Here is a 19,490-nt window from a genome sequence, read left to right on the forward strand (position 1 = left end):
TGGCACTAAGAGACACTAGGCAAACTGACCTCATGCACGTGTCATGTCAAAAGGGGTATTTGTGTGCAGAAAGGAAACAGGAACCAACTCCAATTCTGCATCTCAGTCCCACAGTTTGCCAGCATAAGCAAAAACTGCCAGAGGTCGCAATGTTATTGAAAAATATGAGTGATTTTATTATTATAATGCAGATGTTCTCTTCGGAGGGAACATATTTGCTTGTCTTTCTCAGGCTTATATATTTTCAAGCATATGGCTCAGAGCTGTATTGTTCTGTATAGAGGAAACAAGTCTATTTAATGGTTGAAGGAGAAAAATTTACAGAAAGGAAAACCCAGCTTATTCACTTTCAGTGATATTTCTCAATCTGAACAATAGAGTACAATGGTATTCCCCTTTTGAAATGAATTGTATGCTGATAATACTCATCATTTGCATACTGCTTTCATTTTGAAAGCACATTACAAATGTAAGGGAATCCTTACCAACACACTTTACAATATGTAATCCTTACTATCTTTGCTGTCATATGCTGAAGTGGTATAAATTAGTTGACAAAGCTACACAGAGAATGCGTCACACTTGTTCTTGTTGACTGTTACTTCTGCTAGTTACTAACTGTGTATGCAACTACTGCAACAAAATCATAAAATCATGTTCGTGGCATTGCTCCAACTGCTAAAGTGAAACTCCAAATTCTCAGGGAAGCTACTTAAAAGATAAAACCTCTTAGTGCTTCCATAGCTTATATTCTTGAGAAAGGATTACAGAATAAGGACCTTATTTGTTGGCAGTATCCCAATTCTCTCAAAGTACTTTCTGAGTATTTCACTCAGTTCAGGCAAAAGTAATTTTCACTGAACAAAAAGAAATCTTAAATATAGGTTATTCATGATGTTGTTGTTCTTTATTTACATCTTAGAAAACCAAGAGAATTAAAAGCAAAGTTTTTTGCTGTACATTTGGATACAATCTCCTGATCACATTTGTAAAACTACCAATTTATTGAACTGATCCCAAAAGTAACAATCTTCATGAGGATAAAACAGTGCAACCACATGGCAATATTTAAGAAAGAAACTGTAAGAACCCCAATTATTTCAAAGTGTTAATCCCATCCAAAGACATCACCCCTTGTATGACATCTCGTGTTGCTAACTTCATCAAATTGTAGACACACCTCAACAGGAGCTTAAAGACTGGTCCTGAAGAACACTAACTGATGGAACTTCCATTCAAGCAAACACAGAGGGAATGTTCAAAATCTTGCATTTAATTTCTACCACACAAAAGGCAGCAAGACATTTAGGATGTATCTTTGCAGCTAAACTGTGGCCTGAGCTGCACATGTGAGTCCCTTGGCTCCCAGGGCATATACTAACCCAAGAATGGAACAAGTTGAAAAGCTGTATGCTAAAAATATAACCCCAACTGCTTTCTTTCTCTCTCTCTTAGTAAAATACTTCCTAAATTCAGACTTTCTAAATAAAGATATTGCCCAACAATGTGACCATTCTTTAAAATATCTGTATTTTTCTTTTTCAATCCTGAAAAATTCAGATTTGGGCCATTTTGCTTTTCAGAAAAAAATGAAAGTTCTTCTCCCACCCTTCTCCACAAAATTAATTTTGGGTATAAGCAAACACAGACTATACATATACCAGACTGGTGACCTGGAGTCTTATTTGTGGCGTGGAGATAAGAAGAATACTCTGCTGAGAAGGACTCACAGTGTCTATGAGATCCTCCCAGGGAGCAAGGAAATCTGCTGTATGGTTCATCATTTCCTGTAGTTTCTTGCAGTGAAGAGCTCAAAATCTGTCAAAACACTCCGCCCTTTGTGACTTGGCTCACTGAGATGTAATGACTGTGCAGCATCTCAGCTGTGAGCACTAATGTATCTCACAAAGAGAGACTCTACCAAAGAAAGTGCTCAACAAACATTACGTATGGACTAACCTCCATACCCAAATAGCATCCAGTGTACACACAAGTGTATCCACACCTCAGTAAAAAACCTCGTTAAGAAATATGTAAAACAGCTGGTTTAACCTAAATAATTTGTCCAAGACTCTTCAGTGAATAGTGACACCAAAACCTAGCTTGGCTAAGTGGGTGCAGATATTTACAGGATTTAGCCCACAGCCTGACTGTCAGGACTGAATTAACAGAATCCCATACACTTCACACTGTACACCTTACAGTCGGGGAAAGCCACGATTGCCCAGCTTCAAAAGCCCAGCATGAATCTTCCGAACGGAAGCTTAAAATATTTCCTACTCCTCTTTGTTTTGGATTGTACATCATCTGACATGACTCAGAAACCATCCGGGACAGTCTCCTACAGTTTGCATTTTTCAGCTGGTTTTTGTAAATTGACAAATCCTACTCCTTTGCCTCTTTGGAAACTACTATTAATCAGTGTCTAGACAAACATTCAGCTGTAAGCGACTGGGCACGTTGAAGGTCAAGTGAGAGCATGAAATGGAAGGATGCCCTGGAAGGTCATTTCTAGGAAATTACATGAAATTAAATCAAGAAATTAAATGCTTGTGGATGAGGGAAACTGAGGAAGACTGCTTTGCTATTGTACATATGCAAGATGACTACTAAGCCATATAGAGATCCTTTTGTTTTCTGGTTAAGCAAAGACCAAAGGGACAATCAGAGTTGATTTACAGTATTTTAAGCCTTCACGTACACACATACAAAAAAATCAGACTTCGTATCAGCTAGGTCTCTTTTTCTTACCTGATTATTATGTGTGCTTTTAAGAAATTATTTAGTGTTAAATGACTACAAGAATTCCCAGCAAGAGAATGAAAAATCAACATAATACAGCATCAGTCTGTTACTCATAACTGGCATTTCAAGAATATGACTGCTCAAAAGGTACTGTTTTCAGACATATAAATATCTCAATATCTAATGAATATGAATAAAATTAAAAGTAAAATAAAGATATTTCAATAAAGTCCCTACTTAATGAGAAAGAGGAGCAGGGTAAGTTTGTTCCATTATAGGGAGAAAATAAATTGTATTGTTAAGATAGATTTTTTTATTTTATGTGATGTATATCCCAAGTCTATGTATGAAACCAGAAATACAGATAGTTTTGTATCCATAGTACATCTACAGGATGCCCACAGCTGTTGAATCACTGTAGAGTTCCACTGCCATCAGACAGACACAGGACTGCACCTACTCTATGTTCTGCCCTATAGTTATTTGAAACTAGTAACAGCTTTACCACACAAATCAATAGAGCATAAAGCAAGATTATATTTTATTTCAAGTAAAAAATTACTTATTTTTTATTTCAATAGCAGATAGATCAGCTCACCTAATATGGTAAATTTCTGCTTTTGTGTTCACTAGGGTAAGGCTGATCTGATTCCATTGAAGTCTGTTAAGTCTGGATTTACATTGGTAAATTTCTGAGATTAGTTTGTCCCTGAGCATTAACATTCCTATCTTTATTTTTCAACACAGCATCAATCAGAATACAGAAGGATGAATGTGCAATTAGAAATAAAGATTAAATAATGGAAAAACATACTAACAGTGATCAAGTTCCTCTACATCCAGGAAATCGGTGCACACACGTTATTTTCAAAACATGAATACTTAGTCTTCATTCTCAAGTTTTTCTTTAGAAAGAAATTCTATGGAATATATACATAGGCCTTTTCGAATTAATGCTGTGCGTTTGCTCCTAACGTTACACTGCAACTGGCAGTGAAAAAAAATAATCTGTATCAAGTCCTGATTTTCTAGTCCATATCACATTCTTATTCTCATTCACCACCATTATAATGCATGTTAAATCCTACACAACGGGGAATGTTTAATCTAGATGTAATTCTGTTCCTGCTCTTCTCACCTCCCATGAAGACTTTTATGAGGCTTTGTAAAACATTTTTACTACCAAATCTAAATTTGGGAGTTAAATTATCTAAAGACATCTTTTCAACTTTCATTTATAAAACTAACCTAACCAATTGAAATGCTATATGGATTGATATTTTTCTTTTTGCTAAGGATAAACAACTTTTCTTTCCTCTGAAAAACTGTCTTATCCAAAATGATTGAGAAGGGAACAAAATCAAAACAAATGCCCCTAGCATTATGTGATTGTTGCTCTAAGCACTTCTGTGCTGAAGATCTCCGAATCCAACTAAAAACTAAATTCTGCTTGTGTTAGTAATGCAAAAAAATGTCACTGACTTTGGAGGGACTACTTGTATAACATAGGCAAGGAGGATTTTGGTAGACAACAGAAGATGGGAAAAACTGCCACAAAAAATAATAACAAATTGTCAGGGTGATTAGAAAGCATTACTGTTTAACTACTTTATAGATTCTCTTTCATACATATACAAATGATCCAAAAGAGAATATTACAGGCACTTTAAAAAGTCTAATTTCAGAAATACAATAGTACCAAACGATTTTATTAATGTTTCATACAAATTTTTAAGCCGTTGGCTAATATTTTGATGTTGCTGAAGGCAAACAAAATTCATAAACAATAACTTTCTGTGTTTTACATTAAACTGGATGTTATAAGTAACTATCTTAATTATAAACTAACCTAGAATAGTAATGATCGAAGCAGGGTAAAACCAATACATTTTGTTTTCTTTACTTTATTTCAAAATAGAGTGATTATAAATACATTCTTGTTATATTTCCTTCCTAACTCTTTGGATGCAACCAAAAAAAAAAAAAATCTCACTGTGCTCATTTCATACAATATCAATGTACAAACCATGCAAGAGATATTATAGATAATATACCACCATCAAGTTCTGGATGTGTTTTGTTGATTCTGAAACATTTGTTAACATTATTCACAAGGCCATGCCTTTTATAATTTAAATTGTCATTATGGCTTTAAAAAAAAAAATTAAAAAATATTTTTGTACTAGATTTCTATATTATTGTCAATCTTGAACACTAAATGCAAAACGTAAATCATCTGATGGTCTTGCGTTCTTGCACCATGGTAGTTGCTTTCTGATAAAATTGCACAATTTTTTTCTTTTTCAAGGAAACGATTACACTTTATTGATTTTATTTAAAAATGGAAGCTTCTTTAGAATACAATGAAGACAACAGATTATGTTAACACCTTCACTAATGTAATTTATGTCTATGGGTCTTAACAGCCATTTTACAAGCATGGCCACTCAAACCAGTATCATGAACAGACGGATCTGTTAAGTCACATCCGAAGAGTCACCTTCCCAGACAGACTGACTATAGATTTGAATGGACATTACACTAAAACTGCTGTGCAGACACATACTCTGTTTCAAAACACAGAGGAAATAAAATGGCTTTCATTCAAAGTAACAATGTCACAGAAATAGAGTGTTTTGCCAATTTCTGCGTTCTTCACTCACACTATTATGCCTACGTATTGCACCATATATGTAAAACACTTGGGAACAATTTCTACAGGAAAGTCCAGATTGTGCAACCTTTACTGATGCTGGTGAACCTACACTCAACAGCATAATCCCAAAAGAGTCACTGGACTCTATGTGTTATATACAATGTTTTTGAGCTGGGCTTTTTTGAATTCAATGACAAAACTCTAAGCCCCACTCTTGGGCAGGTCTTTAATTATTAGCTCATGAACAGTACCTCTGCACATGATTTAGGTTGAACTTAAATGCTTTACTGGATTGGGACTTCAATGAGCAGGAAAATCTGACCCAGTGTAATGGCACAACATAACGGTTCAGTTCTTCCTCTTTTGATCAGTGAACAGAAGACCTCACCACCAAAAAAAAAAAAACCAACAACCCAACCAAACCATGACAGAAAACAAAACCAAACCCCTCAATTTGTTAGCTGAGGAAGGTATGATCATTTAGCATTGCTCTTTGAACTCAGGGCAACACGCGTCACAAGCACATCAGTTTTAACATCACTTACAAGTATTAGCTCATTTGCTATTTTCACTGTTTTTAACACATGCCTCTCAAGAGTGGGGTATGGGACTTGATAGTCTCTGACAATGTACTGAAGCATCAGTAGCTTTATGCTTTGCCAAATCTCAGTGAACCTTTACACATCCTCAAAGCCATGCAGCACTGTTTAGCGCCCCCATTATTCTTAGCCTACTGCTGGAGCCGCTCTAAGTCTATCATGTCAGCGCACACTCTTTAATCCACAGACTCTTGACACAATAAGCTCAAGTTCTTATTCAAATCTTGGCCATGTATTGCATCATTGGTCAACCAAAAACTTTTTATGCTAGAAACATGTATGGACGTAGAATCCATGTCCTGAAAATCCCTATGACATCCTGAATGAAGCCAATTATTGTGCATGGCTAGCAGCAGCTTTTTGAAAGAAACTCAGCCATTAATTTATCTATTATAATTTTATTATCTGAAATCATGTATATACTTTGTAGTATGGAGAAAAATAATAAAACAACCCTATTTTTAAGTTACAAGTGCATAAACAAATTCTGAAAGTAGAAAAATGTTGGTTTGCTTTCTCTTAAATATAGCAGTGCTTTTTTTTTTTTTTTTGTAAACTTTGCTAAAAAATATACTGCAGGCTGTTTGCCAAATATAATTCCAGAAAAAAAAAAAATTCACAGCAATGTCATAAACCCCTGAAATTAGAGGTTTATAATGGAAATAGCTGACACAGCCTTCTCCACAGTATTATTATTGGGTCTTGCTGTAATATTTGCTAGTTTCAAATTCATTAGAAACGTTCATGTTTATACCCTACTAATCTTAACTGATTTATGTATTCATTATAAAAGGTACGTGTGTGTGGGAAGGTTCTGGAAGCAAAGGAGATAGAGGGTCTTACACAAAACTCCTTGAAATGAATGAAAAATTTCCTTTTCAAGTCAAAGAACTTTTGTTAATCTCACAGTATAGATTTGCTGTATGGTGCTTTACCAATATATCTCCATTCTAATCTCAAGGTACCATCTATCACTGAGATACAAGTGTGGATTTTCCATTCTCCTACTTTTTTTTTTCCCCAGCTATTCAGATTCAGCTTTCACAAAGGCAAGTTTTACTCTGTAGATATGAGCTACACAATATTCTGAACTGAGACCACTATATTCATTTTACACTGTGATTTTAAACAGACAGAATTTGCCATATTGTTCACTGTTCTGATCAGTTTTTTCTGACTGACAGCAGCCAGACAGATAATAAGAACAGAAAACTTATGCATATACAATTAAAATATTACCCTTACCATGAATTCCTGTAAATACTTGAAGTGAAAACTATTTAGATTAAGCTGTAGAACCCGGAAAAGCAAGACAACTGATGGCAAATAATTGCCTGAGACACAATACTAAAAAACTAATGAAATCTATTTTAAAATGCACCATTGGTAACAAATCTGAAATAAGATAATATGCTAATTTCACAAGAATAGTACAGAACAATTTTATTATTATTATATCTGATCACTTAATTCTGGATAATTCTATACATTACAGCCCCAGTTTCTGTTTGGTATATTGTTCTGGTTTTATTTATACTGAATGACTAATGCATTGTGATCAGGAAAACAAGTCAGGCATATTAAATACATATTAAGGAGTACATATTTTTCCTATTTAGTATACAAAGTATTTCATAAATATGAATTATATTACAAAAATAATTTCTGCTACGCTCACACAGTAAGCACTTTGACAATTTTGGACAACCTGTTGGGGTTGCAAGTGTTTCACATAACTGAGAAGGAACTCTAGTTTTAGTTGGAGATAAGTCTTACAGCAGATTCTGCATAAACATCAAATATTTTCTTCAGATGCCACAAATACTGCAGAAGTCAGGTTGAACTACTTTCTTTCTTTTTTTCTTTAATTTTATGTATAGACATGTATGCTTCAAGTGGTCAAATTTATTTCATAGGTATGTAATGCATGGTATATTTTAAACAATATTTGCACAATTTAACATTATAATTCCAGTGGTTTCAAGATGCAGGCCATAAATGTAACCAATTTACACATACTATCGAATGTTCTCTCTTTGCATGCTTGTTACTTTCCAGATAATCTTTAAACAGTGCCATTACAACACCACAAATCAAAGGATTACTCCAGTTCCACCAACTTAAATCCACGTGCAGGATGAAGGACCCAGCTGAGGTACAAATACCAGTACCAGGTTTCTTGTGTTTGTTCTAACAAATCACAAGGAGACGATGGTTTTGCATTTAAGGTACAAAACATATATGCCTCTTGAGGTTAAATTCAGTGTAACGTGTATAAAGCATCCCTTTGGCAATAGAGTTTGCAGTATCCCTACAGGATTCCACAGGGCATGAGCTTTATGTAGAAATATCTATTAAGGAAATTCTCCTCTACTTGAGAAATCATATGCAGCTACAGTTAATCAGACACCCTTGGATACACCTGCCTCTATGCCTATCAATATAATATAGTATTTGGAAGTTAAAAGTCAACAAAAGGCACTTTCATCATTAAATAAATGTCCTCTGTAGGCAATAAGATTGTATGACCTATATTTTATTCAAAGCTGTTTGTTCTTCAAGGACTTGTAGGTAGTCTGGTGAACCTTGAAGTTTAGCTTTTAGTTCAAAATATTCACTTTTTCTTTGTTCTACTACAATTTTACTATGATTACCACCTATTAGAGACTTCTTGTTTTTTTTGTCTTGTAGTTTCTCTGGATAACGTATTTCAAAGCCACTGACCCCTATGCTGTTGTATTCTTTTTTACTTTCAAGAAAATTTTGAATAAATACATTGGAATCCCTCCCAGGGAATAACTCATCCAGTTCATCGATTGTGCTAAGTCTTTTTCTGGTATCCACATGCAATAAATCTTTCTCCTTGTCATTAATATTTCTCAGAATGACTTTCTGCCCTGGTGGGTCAGCAAACGTGAAGCCCGTTTCAGACTCCTTTAAGCCACAGGTATGACTTTTGCTCATCTGCTCAATGGTTTGCGGAATGAAGGCCTCTGCACCTAGTCCATCTTTTTTGTTTGACTTGTGATCGTGCTTTCTTAGCTGCAGTTGCATAGAACTGCATTCTTGATTTCCAATCCCTTCATGCTTTACAGTTGGTTTTTTGTTGCGCCGAAGCACAAAAACAAGAAGACAAAAAGCAACAAACACTGTTAAAATAAGCACAACTAATATGCTTAAGATTAGGATGGACAATGGAACTGGGCCACCAGGAGGACTCCGAACTGGTCCCAGTGGTGTTGTAAAAGTAATAGGGGGCATAGGACTGGTGAACAGAGCAGATGGCTTGTTTAGAAGTTTAGGACAGAGGATCTCATTTTTCAGAGACTTAAGTTCAATGTTAGCAAACTGTACAGGCGTTTCACATTTCAATTCCTTCACTACAATACCTTCATTTAGCTTTTCAAGCCACAGTTTTAAAGCAACTAAATCACAAGTGCAGTCCCATGGATTACCTTCCAAATCAATTTGCGTAAGAGATTTTAGCTGATCGAGAACGCCACTTACAGGTAAATACATGAAATGATTGTTCCTCAGATTCAGCCTAGCAAGTGGTGCACCAGCAAAAATGTACGCTGGCAAGCTTCGGAGAAGGTTGTTGTTCAGGTAGAGCAACTGCAAATTTGGCATTAAGTCAAAGGTGCCTGCTAGGATTTCTTTGATACCATTGTATTCCAAATACAGATATTGCAAGTTGTGGAGGCCAGCAAACATTTCTGGGCTCAGACGCTCTATCTGATTGCCATTGAGATACAATCTCCGTAAATTTGTAAGGTTGCGGAAAACGTCTCCTTTTATCACCGAAATCCGATTGCTGCCTAAATGTAGCAAATCCAGCCCCTCAAACTCAATGAAATCTGTCGTGTCCACGTCCTTAATATAATTGCCATTTACGTGCAGTTTCTTGGCATTTAAAGGTTTTGGTATGAGTTCGGCCATTGACTCTATATTTCTTTCTTGGCAATTTACACTTAATCCCAAGTCTGAAGGATGCGTTTTGCAAACACAGGGGACTGGACAAGGAGTTAAAGGAGGCACCCTGGTCTGGTAAGAGACGATTTGACTGAGATTGCGATTAGATAGCGCTTTGCCTGCTACTATCCCCGAGATCTTCGAAGGATTTGTAGTCTTTGGCGGCTTTGTGACTAATCTGTGCACTGATGTTTGAGTGGTGTGGCCGTTCGGTGTGCTGTAACCGGGCTCCAGCTGCGAGGGAGGCAGAATGCGCACATCAAAATCACTCCCTGTCCCCATGGAGCACAGCTCTTGCTTGTTGGTTTCTTTCAGCAGCCTTCCGTACAAGTCACTGGGTGTCTCACAGATCGCTTCTCCAATGTAGATGTTATAGGGCATGTTCTCCAGCCACGCTTTCAAAGGCAACAAATCACAAGTACAATTCCAGGGGTTGTCTTCCAGCTGCAATTCGACGATGCGACCAATGTGTTCCAGAACTCCAATGTATGGAAGCTTCTGTATTCGATTCCCTCGTATATCCAGATGGGTTAGAGAAGCAAATCGAAAAATATTATCGGGAAGGAATGAAATCAGATTGTCATTAAGGATCAGGACTTTCAGCTTGTGAAGCTTATTGAAGGCTCCCCGTTCAATAAACTTGATTAAATTGTAGTCAGCTTGGAGATACTCCAAGTTCTCTATGCCAAGGAAAGTGTCAGCTCGGAGAATCTTTAATTCATTGTTGTTCAAGTGCAACTGTTTTAATGCACTGAGACCCATAAAGGCCCCTCCCTCAATGTTCTGTAACTTATTATTACCCAGTTGCAAGGACACTGCATGTGTAAAATTAAGAAAGGAATTTGGATATAGAATAATTAGCAGGTTGTTTTGAAAGTTGAGGTGGTAAAAATTAGACCATGGTGGTTTAAGCTGATTTGGTCTGTAGACTGCAACCTTCTCACAGTTGACATAGAGTACATTCTCAACTGACACACAGGAGCAAACATTGCAAATTTCCACAGATATATCAGCATCTGCAGTTGTAGAAGAAACTGGAGATGACAGAACCAGAAAGAGCCACAGAAACATCTTCTTGTGATCAGCAAGCAACCTTAGGCTCCTGAACAAAGATAAAGAATCTAAAGAAGAAAGAAGGAAAGAAAAAAAGAAAACGTTTTTCAGTTGTCATTGTTCCAAAACATCATTTGGGTTAAAAATTGTATTCCACTGAGCTACTGTACCTGCCAAGGATTATAGATAAACTACAAGCACTGAATTTAAAATAACATGAAAGATTTTAACGACCAAATACACAGGAGCTAGAGTGATTTCAAATACGGAATGTAAATTTCTGTAGACAAACACAAATAACTCTGAGGTCTGTCAAATACATTTCTCTCTCTCCTACATGCCAAACATGCATAACTAACAAAGTAAAATAACCAAAGGAGATTCCAATTTTATGCATATTTACTCTCCTCAGTCCTGCACTGCTCCTATGTTGCCGTGCATTTCAGGGGTATTAAACACAAATGCTGATGTTATGCATGCCCAAATGTTTGGGCTGGGATAGCACGATACAGAAAGGATGAAGATGGAGACAGAAAAAGCAATGTCAGTACTCAATGTATGTATCTACAGCACCAACACACAGAGATTATCACTATGATAATAGTGAGATTCACTCGAGGAATACACAGGCTTGCACACACATTGTTTCTGTCACTTACTATAGCTAGTTTAAATAAATAGGTGGTAAACTGATTGCAGAAATACAATGAACTATCCACAAAACAAGAAGATCAGTTCTGGGTGACCAATGGAAGCACACCGATACAGAAGAAGCATGCACAGGCATACAGCCCCATCCCCAGTAATAACAACAACACTCTGACTTGCAGGGCAAAACAAAGCCACAATTCAGCTTGACGTTACTGAAACCTGAGAGGAACTTTTTTTTTTCCCCAAAACATTATGTAATTTGCTCTTATCCCTGCACTGATATAGAGGTGGCTTTCAAGAACCCTTCATATATAGTCAGGCCAGCTGAGCTGCCATTTTTTACGCAGAACTGGAGCCACAGCATTTCCCCTGAGTTGGAAGGTAGCTTTTTTTTTTTTTTTTTTTTAAAAAAAAACAACAAACCAGTCAGTAATCAATACGTTGCTCCCCCCCACCTTCCCCATTCCCCCAATTTCCCAACTTGTCCCTTTCATTTCCTGCTGTGGGAAGCCACCGAGTTGGCAGGAGGGAGCCAGGATGGAAGTGGAGAAAGCAGGAGCCAGCTGGAGGGAGGAGAATCGGGCTGGAGGGAGCCGCAAGGAGGGGAGGATGCGCCGGGGGACCTGGGAGGGAGGGCAGAGGAGGAATGAGAGAGGAAGGAAGGGAGGACAGGAGGACAACAGCGAGAGCGAAAGCTGAGAGGAGGCAAGGAAGGAAGAGGGGAAGGGATGGCTGAAGGGGTCAAGGAGGCTGCGGAGGGGGGGGCACGGGGAGAAGAGGAGCGGAGCAGCCGCTGCTGATCCCCGCAGGCTCCCGACCCTGGCCGCGGCGAGCGAGCCCACAGGAGCAGCCCGGTGCCCCCGCGCCCCCACGGCTCCGTCTCCCACCCCCTCCCCGGCGCCGTCGCCCCGCATCCCTGCCTCGCCCCGGCTCGAGTCGCCTCTTCTTCCGCGGCCCCGCGGCCCCGGCCGCTGCCGAGCGGGGAGGCTGCGGGCGCTGCGCGGGGCTGGCGGCGGGTCGGCGAGCCCGGCCAGGAGCGCAGGCACTACCGCAATTTTTTGCCGCAGCCGGCTCGGCTGGTGCCGGCTCCCCTCTGTGGTGGGCGCCCCGTCGCCCTCTGCCTCCCGGCGGGGGAAAGCGGGAGGGACGCGGGCGCGCACACTCCGCACGCACATGCCGGTGGGAACGGGCACGGCGCGGCGGTGCAGCCCAGCATCCCGGCCACCCCCCCTCCGCAGCAAGGCACGACCGCGTTCCCAGCCGCCAGCTGCCTCCCCCCCACCGCCTCAGCCCCTCCACCGGCACCTTTGCAAAGTCCAGCCCGCAACACATTCACGCACCCCCAGCCCCACTGCGAAGATCCTGTCCCCCCCCGTCCCTCCCACACCTCCACCGGCTTATCCGGGCCGCCCAGCCCCGGTCCCGGTGTCCCCCCCCGGCTCGCCCGGAGAGGCTGGGGGCGGGCAGCGCTGCGCCGGGTGCCGCTGGCCCGGGGCTCCGGGAGGCGACCGGCTGGTGGGGAGAGGCGAGCGCGATGGCAGAGAGGCTCCGGCAGGAAGCCACCGTCGCCTCGTCTCCCCCCCCCCCCCCCCCCCCCCGCGTCACCCCCCCTCCCCTTTTAAAATAACAGCAGTAATTATTATCGCAATGAAGAAACCCCACCTCCGGAGTAATTAAAAGAAATTAAACCGCCAACGTAACGGCAGCCCCCTCCCCGCCCGCACTCACGCCCGGCGGGGCGGCCGCGCGCCCCCGGCGCTGCTCCCGGCGCTGCTCCGCGGCGAGCCCGGCACCGTCCCTACCTCGGCGGCCGGAGTGGCCGCGGCCCCGCTCCGCCGCGCTCCGCCGCTCCCCCGCGAGGTCTCCGCGCCGGCAGCTCCGCGCCCGCACCGGGGGTCGGCCCCCCGGGCGAGCACCCCCGGCCGCGCTGAGCGCCGAGGCGCGGAGCCAGGCGCAGCCCGGCGCTGCGGCACCCCGGCGGGCTCCGCCGCAGGCAGCGACCGCCCCGCTGCGCCCTGCCCCGCGGTGCCCCGCACGCCGGCGGGGAGAGGATCCCTCTGCAGCCGGGCGCCCGCTCCCATCGCACTGCTCTCGCCCACCCCCCGCACGCAGGGAGAGCCCCCCCCGCGCCACGCGCACACCGCACACACATACGCGCACGCACCCAGCGCTGCTTGGGGGGGGGGGGGGGGAAGGAGGCGCCGCTCCGGGGGAGCGATCCCCGCTCACCGCACCCGCGGAAGCCTCTCCCGCCCGCCCCGCGCCGCCCCGCCGTTACCTTTCCCGGGGAGATGCCGGGCTGCGCCCCCCGCGGAGCCTTACGCGGGTGCGGCGGGGCGGGAGGCGCCCCCCGGGGCGGTGAGAGCGGCGGGGCCCCGGTGCCGCGCCGGGGGCCGCGGAGCTGCCATGAGCGGCGGGCGCGCAGCAGCTACAAGTGCGGGATGGGGCCGGGGGGGGGGTGGGGGTGTGTGTGTGTGTGTGTGTCCCCGCGTCCCCGCTCGCCCGGGTACGCGCCGCTCAGCACCGCGGCCGGGAAAAGCGGGGCGGGGGAAGGAAAGGGAAGAAAAGAAGAGACTCTTCCCCCCCACCCCCCCCGCCCTCCGCTTGAAACAAAAGTAGAGGTGGAAACTGAGTGGGCAGGATGGTAACATTTGCTGCATTTAATGCGAATTGCAATTATGGAACAAAATCGCTGCGAGGAGACATACCCGACCCTTTCTTAAGACAACACAGCTATTTGTGTATCTCATTCTTTGTGCTTAGGTGAAATTCCTCCTCTGCTTAGGTAACAGCTGCAGTCTGCTGAAAAAAAAAAATTCTCTAATGTTATGCACTTGTGCAAAACAGATTCTCCTAATTAAGAACTCCTATTTACTCTTACCTTTCATAATATACTTTAAAATGGTAATGAATACCCCTAAACAAGGTGACATCTCTCTCCGAGGCAGAAGGGTCAGTTAACCAGATGAAATCTTCCAAGGGGAGTTCAGCTGCTTGTCCTTTGCCGTGAACGCTAACAAAATTCAGTTAGAAAACTGTTTATGTGTTGCACGCAGACCAGTTGTGAGTGCTCGTTCTGGGCGGTAAACATCAGGGAATGGAAAACAGCAACTGCTTTCTTCATTTACAGAAATCAAATAAAAAACTTGCTCCGAAGGCTGACTGCATCTAATTGAAATAATTGCAGAATGTTATTTTGCATTATGCGGATAGACTGATACCTGAAAACAAATGCAACTGAGACATCAATAATTTGCATATTACAACAGAGCTGAAAGTGATCTGTGATTAATATTCAACCAATTAAAAACTGAAGTCTTTAAAATGTAAACTCAATTATTGAATCATTAGCAAAGTACTGTTCACATAAAAGGGAATGCATGTATATAAAGACCCAGTTTAGAAGGACTTACATAGAGTTTAAGCTGAATTTTTTAAATTATATTTAAATAAACTTACAGAATAGAGAGTAAAGGTCTAGAAAAAAATTAATTTAGGAAGATATCTGGTTTATAAATCTATTTTAACAACAGGCATGGAAAGGCAGGTGTAAAGATCAAGGTGACAATTGTGTTTAACCAGCTATATTAAGCTGGATGTTAAACTAATTCCTTGCTTATTTAGTAGGTGAAAGATCAGATAGACAGTATCAAAGACAGATGACTACTCCCACCACCGTTCAAACAACTGCTTAGAGACCGAATCAAAAACCAAACAAGGAGCATAATAAAAGATCATATTTTAACCAAGTAAACTGTGAAATGAATAAGTATTTAGGAGAACTGAAATTGTACTGTAACTAAATAATTCTTGATGTTTCTATTGTAAGTGGCTATTAACAATGACGTATGTTTATGGTGTTGTAGAACTTATCTGAGAAGGAAACTTAGTTATGCAACACAATTTCATTATTAGGGTTTTAGTATGTTGTATTTTTATATTTATTTCTAATTTACAGTCATGAAAAATAACTCCTCCTCCAAATCTTATTTAAGTGGTGTCTAAGTTACTTGTCCTGATCTAAAACATGTCAAACTCACTAAGATTGAGGCTTATACGTCAGGACAGCAAACCAAACCAAACTGAGGATAATTTAAAAGTATAACATAAGCACAAGCTTAAGGTCAAGACTGTGATCCAAGACGATGACGTGCTTAAGGAATAAATCACTTTAAGGGGTTACATCCTAGAATCACTTGGTTGTACCCCTTTCTTTGAGATCTGGCTAGAAGTTCTGTCACCATCAGTAGAAATTTTCCATGTAGCCTGATGGTAGATAGTAATTGGGAGACAGCAGAGACAGAAAGGGCAAGTTGGATTATCTGGTCTGGTTCCCTGAAGTTTACAAGATTACTTCAGGCTACACACCATGCCCATTATTGTCATCTCTAACCTTTTCTTAAATTTCTTGCTGTGATGGAACCTCATTCGTCTCCTCTGATTTTTTTTTCTCTGTCTGTTGTTTGCCACAGGAGCATGTATTTTTCCTTCTTCAGTTGAGCAAAAGGAGAGCAAAAGCTAACAAGCAGATAGATTAGTAACGTGATTTTCTGCAAGGAGAAGTATCTATCTGAAGAAAAAGTAGAAATGTGAGATATACTACTTCCCACCCAAGGAGACACACACGGGGTGGCATTCAGTGATGGTATGATCAGCTTTTCAATAATATCTTTACAAGTAAAAGTTCTTGGGAAAGAAAGGTAATTTTTACTCTTGGCTACTGAAATTCATCATGCAATCTGCTCAGAAATCACAGAAGCCTATTTATATTTTGTTTCCTTTCACATTTTTGTGAGAGCTTCTAAACAACAGTTTTCTTCTAAACACACAGAGATGCTTGGTCACGTACCTCTCCTCGTTTACTTCTGGGCTAATGCAGGAACTTGAGACTGAAACTGCGCTTTACGTGTGTTCAGAGTTTGCCAGGAGAAAAACCTTCCTGTAACAGAATCATCAAAATACAGAGGCCAGTTGAGATGATGAATCTACTGCTCACAGCACGGAACCTTGGAGAGCATTTTCCTCAAGCTGTTCCACGCACATGCAAATAGGACTTCGGCTGAAGTCGAGGGGAGTTCTGCGCAATAAGTTGCTTTGTTTTTTCATCCACGGTAATTTTCTGGGTGAGAAATGAACTGACAGAAAATAGGAGCTAAACATCCTACTCGTTCCTGGGTATTTCCAAGTACAGTTTAAGATACAGTATCTGAACTCAGGCTGCATGCGGACACGTAAGTGGCAGGGACGAGGTGTTCTTCATACAATTGCCAACGTCCTACGTCTATGCTACCTCTGAATGCATGGGCATCCTACACACTCTTCCACAGGCACTGAGTTGCACTTGTCTGCTTTCTCTCCAGTTTGTCTGTTGTCATCCTGAAAATGAAATAAGGATTAGTCCCCGGTAGTTTGAACTACCCAGAGATACTGATGACCCACACACCCATGGCTCTTGAAATCAGATGACCAAGACAAGAAATTGCAATTGCTGTGACCAGCATGGGAGCGTGCTTTCCTTCTTCATCTGCCAACATCTGTACTGGCCAGCTGTGGGCAAGCCCTGTGTACCCAGCTGTCAAAAACACACCTGGCAGAGCAGCAGTGTGCACACAAATGGTTTTGGGTTGTTCTGTTTGAAGAGGTTCATGCTAGGAGTAGAAGAAAATCATGTAAAAAGTCTCCAGAAATTAATGGGAATCCCTATGGATCAGGATCTATTTTGTAATTATGTAAGCACTACATTACTCCTTCCTGTTCCCAAAGAATGGTAAAAATAGCCCAAAAGTTAATGTTGTGGCCCTTCATACAGGGCCCAGGTAGAGAAAGAAACTCTTCCTTGAACACATGGAAAGCTGGTTAACAATTCTTTGAATAGGAGAGCAAAGCTCCGTCTGTTTCTGGAGTTTCCATGGTTAAACAATTTTTGTTTAACAAGTCTACAACATGTTTCTGCTCCCAGATAGATCAGTAACAACTGCCATACTCAGTAAACAACATCCGACACAGCAGAATACAACAATAACTGTGCAGCACTGTCTTATAATAGGGCTTCAACTGACAGGACATAGCCTTTTGAGGAGACCAAAAAAGGCAGTAACTCCACCCCTTGTCCCTGTCTTCTATGTATTTTCCAGACTGTCAGTCAGAAGAGGGGGAGGGAGAGCATCCTTGAAAACCTTGTATGTACTAGAGTGAGTCCCCGCATTTGCATCCTTTTAAAGGTACAGTGTGATAGGAAACAGTGCAAGTCTGCAACACACTGAAGATGGAACCACTGTGAAAGAGTACTGTGCTAAATAAAGTGGAAGAAATGCTGTCAGATGTATGTCTCTGCTTGGCTCCGTATTGTTTCCACCTAACTCACTCCATTTCATCCAGGAGCCCTCTTCAGTGTGCAACAAGTAACCCATCACCTGCTTCAGGGAAGCATCACCTGAGGAAACACTGAAATGCATTCATCCCTTCAACAGGGATTGGCATGGATTTTTTTATTCCATCTTTTCCTTCTCATTTGCAATTAGTCATCGTCTTGAATGTTCTATAAAGTAGACATGATGCTGGTAGCTGCTCTTCTGACTAATTCTCTTTGTAAACTCTGCTTGCAGGGATGTCCAGCTCCGTAACACTACTCTTGTCAGATTTTACTGTCAAGGCACAGTGGGTAGGCATTTAATTTTACTAAACTGCAAGATGCCCAGTGCTTTACTTATTTTCTTTCTCTGTGCTCATTTACCCAGGAGTTGTTCACCCTCCAGCTCACTGTCAGAGGCTAAAGCCAAGCTTGGCCTATCCTCCTGCCTCCTGAGACAATGAAAAGTGTGAAATTGGAAGGCAAAGAAACTAATGAAAAAATAATGGATGATGAACTTACCTGGGATATTTTTCCGTAAGGTTGTATAATGCAAGGTTAAATGCAAAACCTAGAAGCAACTGCAGTTGTCCTACCCAAGTCTTTTATGGCAACTGCTCACTAAACTCTTTCCTCAAGAAGAGAAATATGTTTAGAATAAGGATTCTGTGCTAGAAAACTGACATTATTGAATACACCAAATCATGAAATAACACTTCATTCTCCCTGAGTGAACAGCCTATTAACTGAATAAAAGAACTATGCCCATGTACCACAGAGAAAATTTAAAGAAATTTGACTGTGGTTGGAGATGATGGAGGATAGGAAGGAAGGAGGTACTCTAAGAAGGAGGAAAAATCTATTGTGTTACAAGGCTTGTTTCTTTGTTTGCTCCTAATAACTTTGTCTTCAGCAGTGGAGCAGGGGAAATCTTTTATGCTATGAACACCATACCTGTCAGGCTTCCAGTCAGGATCGGATGGGTTGAGGTCACTTGCCATTAACAGAACGTGAATTTCGAATATTTTAATTGAAGATCTCACTCCTCCACCTCACACCAATAGCCTCACATGTGAGACTATTTCTTATCACCACCTGGAATTCCACAGAGTTAAATGGGGCTTCTCACCTGTGTAAAGGTCGATGGTATAACCCCCTCATTAAGCTACCTGCAAGCTGAAAAGTGTCTTTATTTCTTAGAAAGTTCAAGAATAAACTTCACAATAAAAGTATGATAAAAGAAAATAAAACAATTGTCATTCCATCTTTAGAATGAAAACCAAATACTCCATTTTTGCTGAAGTTTAAGCTGGTGCTGGCTCTTGGGCCAAGAGCTGTGACAATGTGGAACAGGGAATGAGCGCAGAGCAACTTGCCAGCTACTCGTGTCCCGTGTCATGCTGGGAGCTCCTTTGCTCTTCAGCTGAAAGACCACTGTGGTAGGATGAATAAGCATCTGCAGAAG

The 19,490-nt window shown here is 41.5% G+C and overlaps 1 protein-coding gene across 2 annotated transcripts; it reads right to left on the reverse strand.

The window, feature by feature from the left end:
- Window positions 1–883: 883 nt before the first annotated feature.
- Window positions 884–13,572, reverse strand: SLITRK4 (SLIT and NTRK like family member 4). 2 transcript variants are annotated; one of them, XM_074835129.1, is made up of 2 exons: window positions 13,479–13,572; window positions 884–11,093 (listed from the first exon to the last, which is right to left on the reverse strand). In XM_074835129.1, exon 2 carries the CDS (start codon window positions 11,041–11,043, stop codon window positions 8,530–8,532), a length of 2,514 nt encoding a protein of 837 aa, XP_074691230.1. In that variant the 5' UTR covers window positions 11,044–11,093; window positions 13,479–13,572; the 3' UTR covers window positions 884–8,529. The 2 variants fall into 2 exon arrangements, with proteins under 2 accessions (XP_074691230.1, XP_074691229.1); XM_074835128.1 differs by lacking the exon at window positions 13,479–13,572 and adding an exon at window positions 11,429–11,446.
- Between the last annotated feature and the right edge of the window lie 5,918 nt (window positions 13,573–19,490).

This window comes from Strix aluco, chromosome 10 (genome assembly GCF_031877795.1).
Source record: "Strix aluco isolate bStrAlu1 chromosome 10, bStrAlu1.hap1, whole genome shotgun sequence".
Lineage (NCBI taxonomy): Eukaryota > Metazoa > Chordata > Aves > Strigiformes > Strigidae > Strix > Strix aluco.

Coding starts and splice junctions, on each gene's coding strand:
- SLITRK4 (XM_074835129.1), bottom strand. CDS start 11,043: ATGTTTCTGTGGCTCTTTCTGGTTCTGTCATCTCCAGTTTCTTCTACA.